The sequence below is a fragment of the Rattus rattus genome, chromosome 4 (genome assembly GCF_011064425.1).
Source record: "Rattus rattus isolate New Zealand chromosome 4, Rrattus_CSIRO_v1, whole genome shotgun sequence".
In the NCBI taxonomy this organism is placed as follows: Eukaryota; Metazoa; Chordata; class Mammalia; order Rodentia; family Muridae; genus Rattus; species Rattus rattus.
Window position 1 is genome coordinate 139837140 of NC_046157.1, and position 21749 is coordinate 139858888.

General features: G+C 44.4%; 1 protein-coding gene across 1 annotated transcript in view; it reads left to right on the forward strand.

The window, feature by feature from the left end:
- Positions 1-19115, forward strand: part of Lancl1 (LanC like 1) — a 37214-nt gene extending 18099 nt beyond the window's left edge. The window contains exons 4-9 of the mRNA XM_032901263.1: positions 8963-9098; positions 9636-9782; positions 12094-12276; positions 14011-14187; positions 14552-14624; positions 15432-19115. Of these exons, the coding sequence (XP_032757154.1) occupies positions 8963-9098; positions 9636-9782; positions 12094-12276; positions 14011-14187; positions 14552-14624; positions 15432-15508 (793 nt within the window). The 3' untranslated portion in view covers positions 15509-19115. The remainder of the gene's footprint in view (positions 1-8962; positions 9099-9635; positions 9783-12093; positions 12277-14010; positions 14188-14551; positions 14625-15431) is intronic.
- Positions 19116-21749: the final 2634 nt, after the last annotated feature.

Here is a 21749-nt window from a genome sequence, read left to right on the forward strand (position 1 = left end):
ATCCCACTTTGTAAACTGTAAACACTCTTTTGTTCTCGGAAGGCGTTGGACAGGCATGCAGCCCCACAGAGGGCTCATTCACAGAGTCCTTACTGAGATCCTGTGTCAGTTGCATTTCTAACATGATCACCCCAGAGTCTCCTGTGATTTTTATATTCTCATTCTTCTTTCCTATAATTGCTGCTAAACTGCATAGTTATCAGTTTAGTTAGTTGTGGGATTCTTTCATTAATATATATTGTCCTTTCATACCCATGGGTTTCCATCCGCACTCAGCAGGCAGTGTTGGGGAAACAGTTTGTGTCATTCCCTAAACAGTATGCCTGTTTACAGAGCACTATAGGATAATCTGCTGCAAAGCAATAGGAAGATATTTATGGGTTGCATATTAATCACTCACCTTAGATGATGATGCGATTGTCGGTATATTTTAGTAGTTTGTGGGTGCTAGAACCTTTCTTATGGGTACCGAACAGTCATTCTGGTCTGTGTGCAGTTCATCAGTAGGCTCTTTGTACTGTTCAACTTGTGCTTACGCGACAGAGAAGGAGTTAGTCATTCTGTTCATCCCAGTGCTGCTTGGTGGGTGTATAACTTGCGTATGCATGCACACACAGAAGTTCACCATTCTCTCCAAATTTTGTCCCATACACTGGTGCTTTCTCATTATAACCATTATTTTTTCCTACTGGAAATTATAACCACAGAAGGAAAGTGAAAGAATCTTTTGCTCTACCTATAACATTTTATGAATCAATATAATAAATCATTTTCCGCATTGACATTTTAATATATAATTGTACCTGTATCTATCAAGCCACAAATTATATAGTCCAACTTCAAACAAAAAGCCATATTATCTAGTATGTATAGAAAAAAAACTTTGGCCAAGAATTGTTTAATATAAAAGTACACAAGGTTTCTGCATGCTGGTTAGTCCTCATCATGCTGGAAGGTGCTGCTGTAGGAGGAGGGACATTACAGTCAGCTATGAACCCTGCAGTGTGTACTACTGACTTACTGACCGCTAGTGCAGTACAGGCACGACTCTGACAGGGGTAACCAACTCTTTTCTTACTGATGTGAGGCCCACTCACCAGGAGGGATTTTATGTCTGGTACTGCGAACCTGGGCAGAAGCCCAGCTGAAGTGGTCTTCTGCCCTGCTGGGGAAGGCACTGCTGTTGTTTTGCTGAAAGGACTTGATGCACCTGTCAGATTATCACCTCATTATTATGTTGATGCCTATTGTCAGTTTTAGTCAGAAAAGCTGCTTTCTGCCCTGGATGGCAGCTACTATAGAGGTTCATAACTGATCTAAGCATTGAAAATAAGTTCCTGTTAAGGATTTAGCCCTGTGATGGCATCATGTCACCCCTCCACTCTCAGAGACCATCAAGGGAGCTGGAAAGAATGGAAGGGCTTAGGAAGAAGCTGGAATTGTGCCTCCTGTTGTGGAATCCTGCCCTGTGGGTGTGACTTCCTGCTCTGAGGGTGTGACTTCCTGCTCTGAGGGTGTGACTTCCTGCTCTGAGGGTGTGGCATCCTACCCTGTGGGTGTGGCATCCTGCCTTATAGGTGTGGCATCCTCCTCTGTGGGTGTGGCATCCTGCCTTATAGGTGTGGCATCCTCCTCTGTGGGTGTGGCATCCTGCCCTGTGGGTGTGGCATCCTCCCCTGTGGGTGTGGCATCCTGCCTTATAGGTGTGGCATCCTCCTCTGTGGGTGTGGCATCCTGCCTTATAGGTGTGGCATCCTCCCCTGTGGGTGTGGTGTGGCCATTGCTCTCTTGAACTCTTTGCAGCTGTGATCACCTACCATAGACCTGCACAGCATCAATCTTACCAGTATCCTTTCATGGAGAGGGGAGGAGTCACAAGCCACAGCAGCCCTGATCATCTCCTCAGTGGTCAGTGGCTGCCAAGGGTAGGGAACAGCAACTGATAAGATTCCCATGCATTTGTGACAACCAAGCCCCATGCTCTTATAATCTTCATTAAACTCATGGGTACACTAAAAAATAAAATTAAAATATGAATTTTAAAAATCTGTCACCAATCTTGACCAGAGTGGTAGATGATACAAAGCAATAATTTCTCTAAAAGTCTATAAAGTAAGTTTGTTCCCATTGCCGTTTACTGGCACAGGAGTGGCCAGCAGGACTGTTGGATGCTCACTTAAGTCTGACACAGAACCTACCTTTCTCATTTATTAAAACCAATCGGCATTTCGATCTCTGAGACAGCATTCTTCAGTATCACTCTGAATTACTCTCAGAACTGTTACAGTGGTTCCAGTTGTCACACAGGTCACCTTCCCTGCAATACAGTGGCCAAGTAGTAACTGCTCTGTAAGAACGTCAATGGTATTTGGTAAAACAAGGTGTTGAAACAGATCGGAGTTTGTGCTCAATGCTGGTTACACAATTTAAATGCACATTGCTCCCTGTCTGCGCATGGTTTTCAGGAGCATGTGTGGCTGCAGCAGTGCTCTCTTTGCTAGTCATGCAGTCGGCCGTCTCCTCTCACCCTAAGGGCCTGACCTAAGAAACGCTCTCTGGGAAATGGTAACAGATACCACAATTAACAGATGCCATGATTGCTTTATTAAAATTAAAATGCTCCAATGAGTAAGATAAGACTTACTTATTATTTGATACCTTTTGTGATTTACGTTTTAAAATTTTATGACACAACAAGAACATCTTATTTATGGCCAGCATAACTATTATGTACAGTTAAACTACAGAATTTGAGACAGGCCTGGTGGCTCCTATCCATGATCCTAGCACTGGGAAGGTTGAGGCAGGAGGATTTCTATAAATTCAAGGCCAATCTGGGCCATGTAGTTACGTTCCAGGCCAGGCTAGTCTAGAGCGTAAGGTTCTCTCAAAACAAAAGACTGTGTGTGTGTGTGTGTGTGTGTGTGTGTGTGTGTGTGTGTGTGTGTGTGTGTGTGTGTGTTCTGTCTGTCTCTCTGTGTGTATCTGTGTGTGGTTATTCTTACAGTCACGTATGTATTCGAATGTGGATGTAGAAGGGACTTGGGGGCCCCAGCTTTGTTTTATGAGCTCTGTTGGGAACTGCAGTGTTCCCTTCACCTTCTGCATCTCCTCCCTCTCCGTGGCAAAAATTCCATTCGTTTGGTTTCTAGAAGCCCAGAATTACTTTTTGCCCTCAGGTCGAGTCAGTGTGCTTGCTTATTCTGTTTTTTTATGAGCCATCGTCCTGTCCCGGTGGCTGACTCTCTGGGGAATCATACACCAGTGTCTTTGTTGTGTCCCCTTTACCTTTCCAGCATTTTCTTGATAAAATAGAATCTCAAAATCAGAATTTTAAGTTTGAAAGAGCAAATATGCCGTTAATATTAAAAAAAAGTAATGTTTACATAAAGAAACCAGAATCCAAAGAAATCAGTTTCCTTTAGGTTTTAGTTCCTAACCTGCCTCTGGGCATCTTTAGCTTCTGGAATGGATAGGACTTGCACTTTTCAAATGGCGGATGGAGGTCTCTAACTTCCCACAGGGGTGGAGGGTTTAGAGGGATGAGTGAGAGCCAGTGAATACAATGGCCTGCTTGAATGGCAGAACCTCTCTCTCACTGGTTCTCTCTGCTCTCTGGTAAATTCCCTGTAGGAGTTCTATGTAGTCTGCATGGAGTTCTTGGTGTCAAAATGCAAATGGAAGGCATCTCCTGTTTGCCACAGTAGGTGACCAGCCCGGCAGAGTAGAACTTGGAGGCTGGTAGTTAGGATGAGGAGGAGCTGTGGGTTTGGACAGAGTGAGACGTGTGTTGTAGGGAGATGAATTAGAAAAGGACTTTGCCCATTATAACACCCTCGGGAAGTGCCACTATGTGTCTAGCAGCACACTGTGGTCATTGAGTGTCTTTACTCTTCCTCCAGGGACATTCACTGACTCGCTGGTCTCTTCTCACACCTTGTTTCTATTAACATCAGCCCACCCAAACAGATAAATGGAGCTGCAGAAATATGCTTCTGGTTTGAGAGTTTCCAAAAAGACATAAAGCAGCCTTTATGATTTTCAAATGCCCTCGTTATTTTATTGACAGAGTGTAGCATGTGAAGCACACGGCTGAGCCCTACCTGTAGAAAGCAGAAACACTAGTAAGTGCTGATGAATTCTGATCCAGAAAAGAAATCCATGTTCCTTATTAGCCTAAACTGTGCTGTTGGAAGATGCTGGCTCTGCACAGTGTGTATCTGTAGGCATTTAAACCGTATACCATATTCTGCTATAACCAGCCCCAGTGCAAATGACCTTGGTTTTAAAATGTTAATTGTATTTCGCCACCTAGTGGTAGTGTAAATGAGAACACCTTAGTTCAAGTGTTTTGGTAAGATCGTCATTGAACTAAGTGCAGTAATGGTTCATAATTGTATTTCCTAGGGCAGAAATGACACCGACATCTTCCTTCTTAAATATCCCTTTGCAAAAGTAAATCAAGTTCATTTTTGTTTTCAAAATCTGTGATGCATTTGTATTAACACTTGATTCAGAATTCTGATCCGACCTTGAGGTTGTATTCTGGCCACTGCAGTAACAGAGTTTGTGTACAGTGGACAGATTTGTTTTCTTAGCCCCAGTATTTCCTAGATACAAGTTATGGCATAAGGGAAAAACACGTATGATTTTCTTAGCAAATGTTTTGCTAAGTTCTTTTGAAAGAAAGGGTCTGGCCAAGCTCCTCTGCCTGGGGCCATGTCAGTTGCCCTCCCAGATCCTCTCAGAAGTGTCTCTGAGCTCTGGGGGCTCTTCTGTGTGAAGTCTTTGTTTTAAAAGGAGAATCTTCTGTAGCCCAGAATGACCAGGAACTGGTCCACTGGCCCTGCCCGCACCTTCCAGGCGCTCAGGGCACAGTGTATACAGCATGCTCAGCTCCGTGAAGCCTCTTATTCCCCGAAGAACCTCCAACTGCCTGGTTGTTCAGCATGGGTCATAGCAGAACAAGGCCCAAGAATCTGCATAGCACCCTTTGGATCTAGAGTATATGTGCCAGTCATTTCGCTCCTCAAAGACCTGCATAGGTTTATACTGAAAAGCAACTGGACCAAAATAAGGCATGTGAGCTCTCTTAGACAGATCCCTGTAGAAATAGCTTACCCTCCAAGATACATAAATATGTATGTGTGTATATATATTCCATACAGTCACACCAATGCCAGTGTTTACAGTATTAACCTGATTCAGTAGCCCAAAAGTGCTATATCATTTTTTTCTTTTAGTTTGTTACCACCAGGATTGACTTTGACTATAAAAAATGTCAATATATTAGCTGGGCAGTGGTGGCACCCACCTTTAATCCTAGCACTTGGGAGGCAGAGGCAGGCAGATCTCTGTGAGTTTGAGGCCAACCTGGTCTACAAAGCAAGTCCAGAACAACCAGGGTTACACAGAGAAACCATTTCTGGAAAAAAATAAACAAAATAAAAATAAATAAATAAATAAATAAACAAACAAACAAACACATTTATTTTTGCCATTTGTGACTTCAAGAATAATTGGAGGCTGAGGGTCTAAGTCAGGATGGGCACTTCCTGCCCATTCTAGCCCTGCAGCAGCAGTAGATGTGTGTGAAAAACCACCTTACCTCCCTGCCACTCACACGGCCTGGTGGCATGATCGAGGCTTAAACAGAGTCTCACAAGGAGACAGACGTCTGCCGTGGTGACCCTGCCCCCGAGATATGCTGGCAGAAACACTGCCGTTGTTTCCTGTCGTTGTGGCGGGGAGTAAGGAAGATGGGGACTAGGCTTTACAGACTGGCTATAGAGGTGCATCAGTCCCTCGCAGCATGTCAGTCTTTTTTCAGCCCCTTTTTTCTACCAAGGAACAAGCAACCATAAAATACCCTTTATTCTAGAAATGGAGAGAGGGCCCAGTGATTGGAGCAGAGCACTGGTTGCTCTTGCAGAGAACCTGGGTTCAATTCCCAGCATCCTCATGTGACTCACACCCTCCATGACTCCAGTTCTAGGGGATCCCATGCCTCCTTCTGACCACCGCAGGTACCAAGCACACGCAAGCTACACATGCACCACTCAAATGAAACACTCGTGTATAAAATAAAAAATATATCTAACTTAAAAATGTGTTTAACAGACACAGAAGGAACACCCATTCAGAGTCTGCCCCACATGTGGCCCATACATATACAGCCACCCAATTAGACAAGATGGATGAAGCAAAGAAGTGCAGACCGACAGGAGCCGGATGTAGATTGCTCCTGAGAGACACAGCCAGAATACAGCAAACACAGAGGCGTATGCCAGCAGCAAACCACTGATTTGAGAATAGGACCCCCATTGAAGGAATCAGAGAAAGAACTGGAAGAGCTTGAAGGGGCTCGTGACCCCATATGTACAACAATGCCAAGCAAACAGAGCTTCCAGGGACTAAGCCACTACCTAAAAGACTATACATGGACTGACCCTGGGCTCCAAACCTCATAGGTAGCAATGAATATCCTAGTAAGAGCACCAGTGGAAGGGAAGCCCTGGGTCCTGCTAAGACTGAACCCCAGTGAACTAGACTGTTGGGGGGAGGCGGCAATTGGGGAGGGTGGGAGGAACACCCATAAAGAAGGGGAGGGAGAGGGGATGTTTGCCTGGAAACCGGAAAGGGAATAACACTCGAAATGTATATAAGAAATACTCAAGTTAATAAAAAAAAAAAATGTGTTTAATTTTTTCAAACATTGTTGCATGTCAGCTACTTCAGACCCAGAGTCATCTCATTCTGCGTACGGCAAGAGGTCTTCTTCATTTTAGGCACCAAGTTTGCCTGCCCTCCTAGTAGGTGATAGGAGGAGAAGGGGGTGTGAGAGGCGTATTCCTTTCTCACAAATGCTCTTCTGTCTAACAGTAGCCTGACTCTTGGCTGTGTGCGCTGGTGTGCGCTGATCTGCTGGAGCAGTTACCATAGTTCTGTGTGCCTGAGTTTCTTGTGGTTTTGATCTGGGGAAATACTGTTGGCCTCCAGGGGTGATGGCTGTCTGCTACCTTAGCGATGTGTGTTAAATAAAAGTGCGGGCAATGGCCTAGTTCTACGAAATGGGCAAATAATTACTAAAAATAAGAACACATATGATAGTTTCAGAGCTCGCTCTTATAGCTCAGAGAAAGCCAGTGTCCCTGGACTAGCATTAAAGGACGAGGAAGACATCCAAATCTGCAATTCTCTCAGCTCATTCTACCAAAAAAAAGCCATTTCCTCAAACTCCTTACTGCTTTTATTAACCAGGTCTTGGTATGGATTTTGGTAGAAAGTATTGAGTCACTGACTATTGATGCCTGGTTACAATCCCAGTAGAACCATCCCTCCTTCCTGTGTGCGTTGTAATACTGCAAATGCTGATGATCCAAAGGGAGTTTCCACCCTGACAGCAAACAAGCCAACTTTAAAATCAGGATTCATTCTTAAAGATGAGACATGGAGATTAGTATATTGTAAAATACCAGTTTACATTTGATTTTCCAGAAAGTCCCTAGGTTTTTACACTAATACCATTTTGTCAAGTTTTGACCAAAATGTCAAGTGTTTTAATAACTTAAATGGGATCCCACTGAAGTTCATAGAGAATTTAGAGAAAATTGAGATGCATTTCGAAACTCCATGTGAATAAAAATTCTAAAGCAGCAAGAAAATCCCCCTGAACAAAACAAAAAACAACCAAAAACAAAAAACTCACACAAACTCGCTCTCAGAGTTGCAGCTCCCTAGTCTGTGTGTTCTCTAACAAGCGCACTCCCCTGGGCTCTCCCTGCTTTCTGTCTGCCTGGGGTTTCATTACCCCGCTGTACTTCCCTGCGCCCGCATCTGGGCTGAGAGACAGAAGTGAGGTAAGCTGACTAGGTTATCCTCCATGGAACCACAGCGCCTCTGGTTTCTGAGGAAGGTCTCTAGTCTCCCTTACAGATCTGACTGCTGTGGCTTCCCATAGCAGTTGCTTCTGCTTTCTCGGGGCTTGTAAGGAGAGAGAGAGAGAAACTCAATCTAGTTTTTTGTTAGGGACCGTCCTTTCCTGTTCATCCTTAAGACAGAACTTCTTCTGAGATCACTGTCAGCTTGCAGTTACCTACTTCTGTGTTTTGGGCTGTACTGAGGTCAGGCCAAGGGAATATTGGAAGAGGAAAAAAACCCTCCAATTTGGTATTCCAGATTCTGCCCCATTATTAGCTGCCATTTCCTTTCCAAAGTACTCAAATAGCTACCTTGTTATTCTGTCCAGGTTGCTGGTGCTGTGTTTAATGGGAGAGGGAAGGGTGGAGTCCACTCGGTGCTACTTAACTGGAAACAACCCATAAAAACTTTGAAAAAGCTGTACTGCATACAGCAGTGAGAACCTAATAAATTATAATGTTCAATCTGACAGGATATTGTTTTGCAACTTACAAAAGAATGTGTGTGCTTGATAGATCTTGAAAGGTGCATTTATATTTACACATACATGTATTTTTATGTGTACATAGATCTAAACATACACATACAAAAAAAAAAAAACCTCAGTAGCCAAGATAGTTTCTAAAAATAAAAGCTAGAAGGGTTTATGCCACTTGCATGTGTTACCTCGTGGCCAAGCAGGCTGCAATGAAGGTGAGTGGGATGCAGCAAGCATAAAGCCAGCAGCTCTCCAAGCATCGATTAATCCCGGCTAAATGCTGTGATGGCTGCACTTGCTAGCTCCTCCCATCTCCACTGCTTAAGCAGAAGTCTTAGAGCCAGCGAATGTGAGAAGCTAGGGAGAATCCTAGAGCCTCTGCCTCACTTGTGCATTCTCCTTGTGTTTGACCGGTTCCAATGTGAACTCAGTACGGGGCTAATTTTAACTTTGCTTTTAGGTATGTATGCTTATGTGTTGGTGTTTATATATTTTAATGGACCACTTGGAATGCCAGTGTCTGCCCCCTGTCAGGTGATCATAGTCACATGTTTCTGTTCCTAGGCTCATTCACCTAAATAAGATTGATCCTCACGTACCAAATGAAATGCTCTACGGCCGCATAGGCTACATCTTCGCTCTGCTTTTTGTCAATAAGAACTTTGGAGAGGAGAAGATTCCTCAGAGCCACATTCAGCAGGTAATGCAGTTCTGTGGGGTTTAGAGTGTCTGAGGCAGCTGCTTGCATACTCTTTGTCTCTCCACCTACTGTGTCCATGTAGGGAGGCCAGGTGTTTGGCCTGTATAGGTGAGGCACCGTCAGAGAGCCTGCAGCTTCACACTCGGTCTGTGGGAGGCCCTGTCAGGAGCCAAGCGAGTCAGAAGGCCATCCTGCTAGGTTTGACCATTCAGAGGCCCTCCCTAGGGGAGACAGAGGCCAGATCCATCTCTCAGATACAAATATCTCCTTCAGTGCCAGGAGGAGTTTGTGCTTTTCTTTGAAGGATGGATTCTTAAAAGTGCTAATAAAGAGAGTTGGGGGACCTCCTCAGCCAACAGTCCTCTAGACAAAATATATTCCCACTTCTCAGAAGGGAACTGCCTGTCCTTCCTGGTGGATGATAGTGTCCGATTCCCTTCCAGTTTTTCAGTACTTCTTAACAAAAACTCCCTTGCCTCCACCAAGAGCACTTTTTGTCTAACCATCTTGTTACATCGCTTGGCTCTCTCCCTGTAGATTTGTGAAACCATCTTAACCTCTGGGGAAAAGCTGTCTAGAAAGAGAAACTTCGCCACGAAATCCCCACTGATGTACGAGTGGTACCAGGAGTATTACGTGGGGGCTGCCCACGGCTTGGCAGGCATTTATTACTACCTGATGCAGGTAAGGGATGCTCAAGGCGAGACTAAGCTGACCAGGCCCATGTGTACTGTCTTGGCTGGGGATCAGATCCTGACACTGTCTTCCTGTCTGTCACTCACTGAGTCACACGCCTTGCAGTCATCTGACCTCAGCAGAGGTGCAGTAGCCAGGGAGCTCTTTCAAGTGTGACAGCATGAAGACCCCCATCCTGGGGATGCTGCTTGAACCAGGTGAATATGCACTCCCAGCATGCAACTGGAGCAGGATCATGACCTCTAATTCTCAATGATGTGCCCTTTGTTGGTCTCTCTCAGAAAATGCCTGGAGTTACAAGTATTATTCCCTATTATAAAGAAAACCCACTGAAACAGACTTGAAGAGTGAAAACAAAAATCAATTAAAAAAAAAAAATAACAGCACACACTGCCTAAGGCTCACTGGGAGAACAAAGCCAGGAAGACTATCCAGGGGATTTCGTGCTATGTTCCATAGTTCTCAGGTTCTGACAGTAGTGGGAGACATCACCCCAAATTAGAAAGACTGAAGACAAATAGAATTCACTGCAGTAAACTTGATTTGGGGAAGGTCAGAAAGAGAACTCAGAGGATGCCTAGTTCTAAGACAACAATTGGTGTTTGTGAATGAAAATTTATGGCAGAAGAAAATGGATTCTTTCTGGAAGCAGAATCAAGTGCCTCTTCTTTACAAATCACAGTGTCGCATAAAGGAAGGTATTGTCTACTCGTGTGTCCAGCATGCACGCATGGATGTGTATGTCACCATCTAGCTGCAAGAATACAAAACCGTGTCCTACCTCTCCTCGACCCATGTTTGCCTTAGAATACAGTCACAGTTTGGGAGCAGCGATAAGAGGCCAACCTGCATTCATTCATTCATTCACTCATTCACTTATTCTGTTTTCTAGTAGAAGTTGTATAATTAGCATTATTGACAACCAAGATTTAAATTCCTTCTTCCAGATTGTTCCCTTGGTGATGCATATTTCTAGAACTACATGTATATTCTTAAACAGCTTTCAGAAAAAGAAGGTTTGTGTCTTTTGACATTCAAGGTGTGTTAAAATCATAACATGTCAGTGAATGGTGGTAGCCTTTTTGACCTGCCATTTAATCTAATAGTCAAGAGATATCGCCCTGCCTCTTTCTGCAAGCTCTAATAAGAAATCTGGAAACCACAGCATCGATTTTTCAATTTCCAGGTTGTTATCTATTTGAAATGATGAAGGTTTTAGTAATGGAAATCTGTTTGTGACTGTGCCTAGCTATTAATATAACATTGAACAGCATTACTTCTCGGTCATGTTGGATGAGTCCTGGGGAGGGACTCACTCCACTTTAATACTTTGCTCTGACTTTTCCTTGTGTAAAGTACTGTTCTTACATGCCTTGAAGAGCCCAGAATGCTAAGAACATACTACATCTTATCATTTCCAGCGCCATCCCCTGATTGTGTACCCCTCATCCTGCATGCCCTGTCCCCTATGTCTTTTTTTTTAAGATTTATTTATTATATTTATATGAGTACATTGTAGCTGTTTTCAGACACACCAGAAGGAGGGCATCAGACCCCATTACAGATGGTTGTGAGCCACCATGTGGTTGCTGGGACCTTAGAACCTCTGGAAGAGCAGTCAATGCTCTTAACCGCTGAGCCATCTCTCCAGCCCCCCTATGTCTTTTAAAGAATGAACAGGCCCTGAATTAAGAACAGTATCAAAAAGAAAATGACTAGATTATATTCCAAATAACATTCATGTGCCCTGCCTCACCATGATTTATAAATCTCTATATCCTAGTATCAGAGTAATCCAGTGTACAAGTCATTTCCAATTTGGTGTGGAGGCATACTGTACTTCTGCATCAGGTCTCAGATCTCCCAGTCTCTCTCGTGCCCTTCTCTGTTACAGACAGCATCCACTACCACTCTGTCTTAAAGTGGAAGGTGAGCTTGGTGGTCAGTGCATCCCTGCACTCAACACACATCTGTTTCACCCTTGTTTGCAAGCATTGACGTGGGCACAGTACTTGTGAACCTGTCCATAACAGCAGTCATTAGAAACAACACATACAGAAGGCCATAAGAGGTCAATAATGGCCCACCTGTAGTTTGTTCCATTTCTTAAAAATCATAAACTAGATTAAAACAAGACTATCTAGCAGATGAAGAAATCGGAAGAGATATGAAGCCTTTTAATGATGTCACATTTCCTATTAGGCATGATTTTTTTTTTCTGGTTTGGTTTTAACTCATTTTGAGTTCTAGGAATGTCATTCTCTTCAACAGAACTAATAATCCTGTCTTTCCTCTTTAGCCCAGCCTTCGTGTAAGCCAAGGGAAGTTACATAGTTTGGTGAAACCCAGTGTAGACTTTGTCTGCCAGCTGAAGTTCCCTTCTGGCAACTACCCTTCATGTTTGGATGACACCAGAGACCTGCTTGTCCACTGGTGCCATGGCGCCCCTGGGGTCATCTATATGCTCATCCAAGCATACAAGGTACCTCTTGTTCTCTTGGTTAACAACAAAATAGCAAACGCTTTTACAACTTAACACTATTCTCAGTCACGAAAGGATTATGAACAACTGTTGGGTCTAAGGTCGTTGTTAGCATCCCTCTCACAGTTGTCCATCCTACCATAGTGAACACCATCTCATAACACCAGAAGCGGCTTCACTGCAGAGTAACCAAGATGATAACAGAAGTGGCAGAGCCACGATCAGTACCCCAGAAGCGTGACTGAAAGCAGGGTCCTTACCCATCGCTTCAGCGATGTGAAGGATACAGCTGCCATGCAGAAAGACTGCTGGCTCTTAAACAGCACTGACATCCAACCCAGCAGCTCCACTCTGGACCTGTGCCCCTCCCCTGAAGTGACCATCCATAACAGCCCTGCTCTAATCCAAGTGTGAGAAGTAGCTAAGCATCCCTTCTCCATCAACAGACGGACAAGTAGATAAAACATGGCATGTGCATGCTGGGGCATAGTGTCCAGTCAGAAAAGGGAATGAATTCTAATACACATGCAATACTCAGACTTTGAAAACATGCTAAACAGAGTAAGTAGACACCCAGAAATGCAACACAGAAGAGGAAATGTCACTTCTATGGAGTGATGGCTAATAGGAAGTATCCAGAATAGGGAAATTACAGACAGAAAATAGAAGGTGTCGGGGTCAGGAGTAGAAAACAGGGAATGCTGCTCAATGTGTAGTGATAAAGATAGAAGTGGTGTCAGGGCCCAGCTTTACGACTGTAGTGCCACTGAATTGTATACATAAAATGCAGTCCCAGTGCTGGAGTTGGACACAGGACGATCCCTAGAGCATCCTGATTAGCTAGTGTTGCCCAGTCCTTGTGCTCCAGGGTGAGAGAGACACTATCCTAAAATATAGTGTGAAAACACCTGACCTGGACCTTTGGCCTCCATAGGTACCCCCCACACAAACACACAAACATATAACAGCTCATTGATTCTTCCCCAGGAGGTAAAGACACTCTGATGGTGAAGGGTGTCAGTTACTCAAGTTGTATGACTTGCATATGGCCCGTGTGTTCTTTAGAAAGGGATTGGTGATAAAACAAGTGACCAGTTCAGTATTGTTGCTGCGTCTGTCACACACACACACACACACACACACACACACACACACACACACACACACACACAAGCAGGCCCAGTTATTTTTAAAAGCAAAGCTGGTTACATTAGTTAGCTTTCTGTTGCTGTGATAATACACTGACGAAAAGCAGCTTGGAATAGGGAAGAAAAGGTTAGTCCAGTGTGAAGGGAAGCCAAGGCAGGAACCTGAGGCGACAAGAACTGAAAGTCCATGGGCGAATGCTACTTGCCTTCCCTGCCTTGCTCAGCCCTCTTTCTTACACACCCAAAGACCACATGACAGGGGATAGCACCACCCACAGTGGACTAGGCCTTTCTCCCTCAATCATCAATCAAGGAAACACCCAAAGACATGCCCACAGGCCAGTCTGATGGGACAGTTTATCAGTGGAGGCCCCCTCTTCCCAAGTGTGCCTCGTCTTGTGTCAAGGTGACAAACCTAACTGTGATACAAGTCAGTGTTAAGTTTGTCTTTGAAAGTACCGCACATCCTGTTGCGTTCCTTACTTCTTGCCATGCCTCCTCCTCCTCTTCCCCACCTTGCCTTCCCAGGCAGGAAGAGCTTTACACCCCTGATGACAGAGCTCCCGTGTGTCCCTTGACTCTGCAGGTGTTCAAAGAGGAGCATTACCTGTGTGACGCCCAGCAGTGTGCTGACGTGATCTGGCAGTACGGGCTACTGAAGAAAGGCTATGGGCTGTGCCACGGAGCTGCAGGGAATGCCTATGCTTTCCTGGCACTCTATAACCTCACACAAGATGCGAAATACCTGTACAGGGCCTGTAAGGTAAGAGCCAGGCTGTGCACAGGAAGCATCCCCTTGGGAGGTTGAAAGGGTCCGTGGGCTTAGAATTTATAAAGTCCTTTAAGGAAAACCTTGAGAACTAGTCAGTTCCATTAACATCCCTTAAAAGGGTGGATTCTGTTGGACATTCGTGGGAGCAAAGGATGAAGGGTCATTTTGTTCTTTGGCATCAGTGTTCTTACTGCTCCCTAAACTCCCAAGCCATACACCTGCCTCCAAACCACCCGTTCCTCAGTCTTCTGCCTCTCACTTGATAGCTTGGGAATTATTCAAAGTAACAGGCAGTTTTCGTGAGTTCCTAGGATCTGGAAATAACTGCAGTAATTGAACTCTGTCTCATTTTCAGTTTGCTGAGTGGTGCTTAGACTATGGAGAGCACGGGTGCAGGACACCGGACACCCCCTTCTCTCTCTTTGAAGGTATTTCTCACACACAACTTAGCTTCTGATGCCATCAACTACCTCTGCTTGATGATGATGTGTCGGTTTTCCAGGTCTAACCACAAACTGATCTTTATAGTCCATTCTTAAACATCTTTCCTGATGTGTTGGTCACTTAGCAAGGCTGAGGACATAGCTCGTTGTCAGAGTGCTTGCTTAGTAACCTGAAACCCTGGGTTCCATCTTTTGTGCTAGGTAAACTGGGCATTGGCACACACTCACAATCCCCACTATAATCACAGCACTCAAGGGCTGGAGACAGTAGAGGCAGGAGGATCAGCATTTCAGGGTCATCCTAGGCCACTTATTTGTTTAAGGCCAGCCTGGACTGTATGAAACTGTGTCCCACCCACCCCACCGCCCAAAAGAAAGAGTCAGTGAGCATGTTACCACATTACCACAGACTATAATGTTAGTAGCTGTAATGGTGGCCACCATTTATGGAGCTAGGCATATGTGGAGTCATAGATGCAGAGCCTCCAGGAGGAAAATGGCCACGAGGCTGTGGTGAAGGAACTCACATGTGGCCAAGTGACAGGAAGTGAGTGGCTTGAGTAAGTATCTTGAACTGGTTTGCCTCCATTCTGTCTCCTATCTTCCCCTAGATAGAAAGACAGCCAAGAACCCTACTCGGGGCCTCTGATTTTGAATGTGGGGTAGGAATTACAGGATGCTTCCCATATGCTTCCCATGACTTAACATAAAGTTGATGACAAAAAGCAATGAGCCGCCTTATTAAATAGAGCCATGTGGTGTAGTAACTTGTGCTTCTTTCTGTTCCTTTAGGGATGGCTGGAACGATATATTTCTTGGCTGACCTGTTAGTCCCCACAAAGGCCAAGTTCCCTGCATTTGAACTCTGAGAAGAAAGCATGTCCCCTGCCGCTCACAGCATGGTTCTGTGTATCCCTCTGAGCTCTGTGTGACCATTGCTTTTGAAGGAAGCAGAATGAAACTGTATACTTTGAAGTAGTTGGGTTTTTATTTCCATAATTTGCTTTAGCAGTTCATCGCCTTCCTTTTATGATTTACTTTTATTTAATTTAAAAGTGAACATGAAGCCGCCTTAGCTTCCTTCCAAAGGGAAAGCTGGATGACAGGTACAGTGTTTCGTAGTCATTAACATAGTTTCCAGGCGTTCAGCAAATGTTCCTCCAACAGCTTATCAATGTAAGCATGCCTTAGTGCTCTCGAAAATGTTTTCTGAAAACTCTATAAGCCATGCCTGGTAGCATGTTATCCCATCTACTGCAGAGAGAGGCATGAGGATCACAAGTTCAAGACCAACCTGGGCAACTTAGTCAGACCCTGTTCCAAAATAGAGAGATCTGGGACGTAGCTGAGTGGTAGAACACTTTCTACCATAGAAGAGCCCTGGGCTCTGCCCCAGCTCAGATGCGCACAGTGCGTACACAGACTCGGTGAGTTAGGCAGATCACATGCAGGTGGCTGTTGTTGAATGCTGCCTTCCGTCTCTTCTGTTGAATACTCCTCCTCCAGAAAGTAGTTCTGTGGCTGGGTTTTCTCAAGTGTTTGATCAAAGGGGACAAAAAATATAGCCCATGCTTCTGAAAGAAAAGCTGTAGAATTTTCTGAAAGAATTGTAGACTAGACTTTGGGCCTAAATGTCATTTTTTAAACTTCTAGTTTCTATCTGAACTAGAATTACCACTCAAGAGGAACAGAGGCACTATCTGCCTGCAACATTGTCAAAATTTAATATGGTTGTGACACACATTCTGATCTGAAACTTAGTTCAACACCAGTTTCTTGGTTTGTATTATACTTCAGGAATGTTTATTTTAAAAGTGTTTGTCCTTCAGTATTCATATGAGATCTGAAGTAGATTTCCTGTGTGAATTTGCTGAGACAGGATTCTACCTGACCTTTGGCTGACCTTCAGACGTTCGGCTCAGATTTGACTTGCTTTTCGCTGAATGAGTGCTACGTCATCGCTTCCTGTCAATTGATTTGAACATTGATCACTAAATAGTACAGAATCTAATTCTGCTTACAAAGAATGTGGAAAGGGAGCTGCTCTAACCAGTAGCTTCTAAGAAACCACAGCTTTTGACAAGCAGTCTGACTCTTAGCTGGCCTGGGATGTTACTGCCTTCGTGCTTGTAACAAATGAGCATTTGCATATCCCAAGAGCAACGTTCTGTCCGACTCTGAGACGGTGCAGAAGGCTCCTTGGTGCTTCCAACTCTAAACAGATGCCCATTGGCTCCTTATCCTCCCTCCTTTCTTCTGTAGGAAGGCGGAAGGCCTATCCGGACTTTTGTAACTGACTTGGTGACATTTTCCAGCTTTAAAACAACAGGATCTAAGAATATTTAATCTGTTATTTTGTGGCTCTTTTGGTCATGCTATTTTATTGGAGATCAGATCCCCAAGGAGTGTATGCTGGTTGCTATGAGGAATAATCCCTATTATTTTCTATTTGGTACCAAAATAGTTTATATTATGTGAAATTTTCTGGCCCTTTAAAGGGTGCCTACAGTAAGATCCAAAGAGCAGCCCAGCACTCAATTTCTAGGATTGAGTTGGTCCTTCTGTGACCCCTGTACATCAGGGACTTCATCCTCAGCAGCTGTGTGCAGTCTGCCATGTATTGATGGTGTCGGTATTTATAAGTGAGACTCACAGACAGCAAAGTACAGCTGTTTGGCGAGGTGTCCAGCCTTAGAAAAGAAAGTTTACTTGGTTTAGTTAAATGGCTTGTTATATCCTGCCTGCACTTTTCTATAGATACTTATTAAAGAAAAAGAGGAAGTGTTTTGGTCACAGTGCTTCCCCAGGCTTCCTGATTAATGGTGCCTTCTGCATATTGTCACCCATGAGCAGACTCATCGACACCACTCAGCTCTCTTCACTGAAGCTTTTTTGAAACTCATTACACTGAGTGCGTATACCACTGTTCACGTACGTTTAAGAGCCAGGAGTTTTCTGAGGATTTTAAACTCAGGTAGAATACAAGGCTCACACCAATGCCTCTCCTTGCATAGAGACTGCAAGTTCATTTCCACTCCAGAGTTGTACAGACGTGGTGTTGTTGCTTTTGTTCTTTTACATTGTTCCCTCGGAGGTTTTTCTTCTTGGTTTCAAAGCCTTCCAGTGGCTGTCTGAAAGCTCAGTGGTGGTGTTCATCTCCATCCTGAGTCTGGGGGTAGATGTCCAGAGCCCGCGGGGCAGTCTGCTAGCCCCTTGTGCTTTTCTGCCCTAAGCTTAATCGTGTAAAATATCAGCATTGCTTCGGCTGTCTCCACAGATCCCACCAGGCGCTCATGTCCTCCCAGCTGTCGGTCTTTCATCCTTAGAGCCATCCGGTTCCCACCCATATCAAGGCAGAAGCCCGTATGTATGTACAGTTAGATGAAGAGGATCTACAAGTATTTTTTTTTCCTTCCCCATTTCTCTAAGTAACAGAATTGCAGGTCTCCACTCCTGTGTCCTCAGGTCAATTTGTATCTAGATTATAGAACCTGACTTTGAAATAAATAGTGTAATTGGGAACTTTTACCTCTATCCTCCTTCGGCTCCGAGAACTCAGGTGTGGTCCCTGCTCACTTCACCTTAATTCCTGCTCCTCTTTGGCTTCCCTGACACAGATCAGAGCAGGGTCTGAGGGCTCCATACAGCTGGACTGTAGGAAAACTGTTGACATCTAGTGAAGGGGAGTCAGTGCAGGGGACATTGAAGAATCACCCCAAGGTTCATCGCCACTAACCGGGGAAGAGCTGGTTTCATATTTGTATGTTATTGTAGGATTGGACTCCCTGGTCCTCAATAAAATGCCTGAGTATCAGATACCATTTGCTTCAGTTTGAACGTGAAAAGTATTTCTCTCTAAGGGTAAATAGTGGCTTTTTCTGTATAAACTCAGTCCCTGGGATTCACTCCTAACTACCGCTTCATTGTTAGTTCCACTCCTTTGTAATAACAGATTCATATGTGATCGTGGTAGATTTTGAGAGAATCTTCGAAGGTTTCAAACTGTGCGGCAGGCACGTTACCACCTATGTTTATCTCAGTGTGCCCAGTGGTCAGCTACCAGCAGCTCACAGCTCTGAAAGGAGCTTAGAAGTGAGGTCCTTGGATGAGGCATAAGTAATTACGGGGAAGCAAGTCTGCCCAGTCACCTAGGAGACCGGATCACTCTCAGGACACCATGAGCCAGTGATGCCATGAAGCACGTTTTCATCTCTGAGCTACGTGTGCTTACGTGGCCTTCCTCCTGCTCCTCTGTTGACTGGATGACTCAGAACACAGGGAGAGGTAGGGTTGTTTCTCTTCTTTAAGTGAAATGACGGGATGCATGGTCTGCTGATCAGGCAGTGAGGAATGGAGGGACAGAAGTCTCCAGTAACCAGACTCTGTGGAGTGACCCGGTCCTGTGTTTACTTCTCTGTAACAATGAAACTGCAATTGTCATTGTAATAATAATAATAAACACCTTTAAGTAATTTGGCTCTTTGCATTTACCCATAACTTCTTTGTTAATATGTTTTTAAAAAAAAAAATCCCTGTGTCCCTCCCATACTCTCTGATGATTAAAAAATGGTAATTTATGCTATTTTTCTTTCCTACCTTCAGCCCCAGTATGGAATCAGTACCCCAGAGCCTCCTGGTCCTGTCTTTACAAGCATTCTGTAAATTTATCCCCAGAAAATTTGCTGTTCCATTCTCTTTTGAATCCACACACTTTTCCAAAGCCTTGATCAGAGGCTGCTTCCAGAGCAGAACACTGGCCTTCCTAACAACGGAGAGCACACTGGCTCCACAGTTCCACTCTGTGAACTGATAAGCAGTCTTCCAGGAGCCTGGGTAATACATCCTTGGAAACATAGTTTACAATTTCCGTAGTAATGAGAGAAAGCACAAGCACAGTAAGCCAAACCGTGGACTAATGGGGATAGACAAATGGAGCCTAGCAGGGCCACTCCCAGTCAGCCAGCCTCATTTCACATCTCTACGTTCTGTTAACTTCCTATCAGCATGCAAATTGCAACCATGATGACATTATGTCTGCAGCTAATGTTCTGTCACTCTATAAGTAAGTGTTGGGGAAGGCCTTTGTGTGGCATTTAGTAGTTATGGAGGGCAAGGGTGAACTTCTGATTAACCAGTTTGTAAAGTACTGTCAAAATTGCCTAATTTCTCTGGTGGACCTGGCTCCAAAGGAAAGAATTTGTAATTTGAAAGTGCTGATGGAGGCTACAGCCAACATTGGATGATTTATCAGGAATTGATTTTTAGCAGTTCACATGCATTCTTGTGGATACTTTTTGCACTATTGGTTATGTGCTGTAGACGTGCCCATTTGAGTAGTTTCTATGAGCAGTGCTCATTATCTCGTCTGTGTGTATACAAGGTAGGTTCTACATGCACAGACCAGGTCCTCGCTCAGGTAACTCAGATAATTAGCCAAGCAATTACAAAGTGCCTTCTGATATTTGCACTGGTGCCAGCTGTTGTTTTCCTTGTTACCTGACTTCCTATAGTAAGGAAGGGGCATGGCATGAGGCATGTGAGAAACCTTAAAGCCATAGCTTTGATCAGTCCTAGGTGCATGCAGGTCGCTTAGGGATCTTTGTCAAGTGCTCCTAAGTGAATTAGATAATCCATCATGAATCTCAGAGAAAAATGAGTCAGCAGTGGGCTGGTGGATTTCGAGAGTTGACCACATGTGAAGGGGATGAGACAGCAGGAGTGACTGGAGTCTGATTTCTAACTGTCATGGTTCTGTAGGATAGACGTGTAGGGATTCAGTCTTGTGATGAGCAAGTTGGTGGTTGCAGCTGGTAAAAGCAGAGGACTTGGAGAAGATACTTAATATGAATGGAAAAGTCAAGAATTTAGATTTTTTTTTCAGTTGAAGTATCACAAGAAAATGCCCAGAGCACAGGATTATTTGCGTCATCTAAACTCAGGAACTCATGGAGGAAGGTTAGCCTCCTGTGCACCTCCATCACAGTTTATAAGATCCCGAATGATACAGGTGAACACAGATCATTCACACTCCTTTCCAAAGCCCGGCTTCTTCATGCTCTTATAAGTAGTAAATGTAGTATAGATAGGTGCTGCTGGCCGCCTGACGTCTGACAGGATTCCAGGGTCAGTAATGTGGGGTTTAGAAACAAAGCTGATGTAGGAGACTTGGAAACCCAGTTCGAAACATGGCGGGAGGTGGGGGATGCTTTATTTTCTCCTAAATTAGAAACCTGATACAAATGAGTATGATCACTAATATCCCCGATTCCTGCCAACATAAATGTGTTCCCTGGGCATTCAGCAGCGAGCACTGATCCAAGTCTGGATGACTTGCGACCAGTGTGTTTTCTACAACTTACAATAGTGATTGATCAGCAGGCTTGGTTTTAGTTTTTGAAAGCCCTTATCTGCCCAGTTAAAACTGGGTCTGCTGTAGTGACACCTTAAGGTGCTAACATAACAAGTGCATCCCTTGTTTACTTTGGGAAGTGATTTACAAGTCCACAGACTAGGAGAGCTTCTGAGAATTCCCGACTCTAAGAAGGTGGCATGCACTAGGTAAACAAAAATGCCCCTCTCAGGATGCAGTAGAAACACAGGCTGTGTGGGTGGCGCTCAAGATTGGGGGGACTTCCTGACAAGCTACTGGTCTTCTGACAGGCAGGAAGCTGGCATACTAGATGTCTAGAAGCCACTCAGGGAAAAGGGTGAGTAGGACAGATTGCTATTGTAGAACCCAAGTGCATGCCATACATCTGGACATGGTGGTCCACATCTGGGCATGGTGCCCAGTACTCCGAAGGTGGAGTATTAAGAGGTCAAGGTCATCCCCAAGTATGTAGCAAATCCAAGGCCAACCCAGCATTATGTGAGAACTTGTTTCAAAACAGCAAAAACAGAAATAAGCCCACTTAGAATGCAGAAGACAAACACCCGAAGGACCAAGATATTACAAACTCCTGAAACAGAACCTGGCAAGCATGACTAATTGAGAAATTAAAGCCACGAGAAGTTAAAGTTCCCTAACTCACCGTTTCATAGCTTCCTTTCCCCCAACATCCCCGGCTTCCAGCTGGGCTTAACCCTGAGCATATTCCCTTGTGAAAGCCC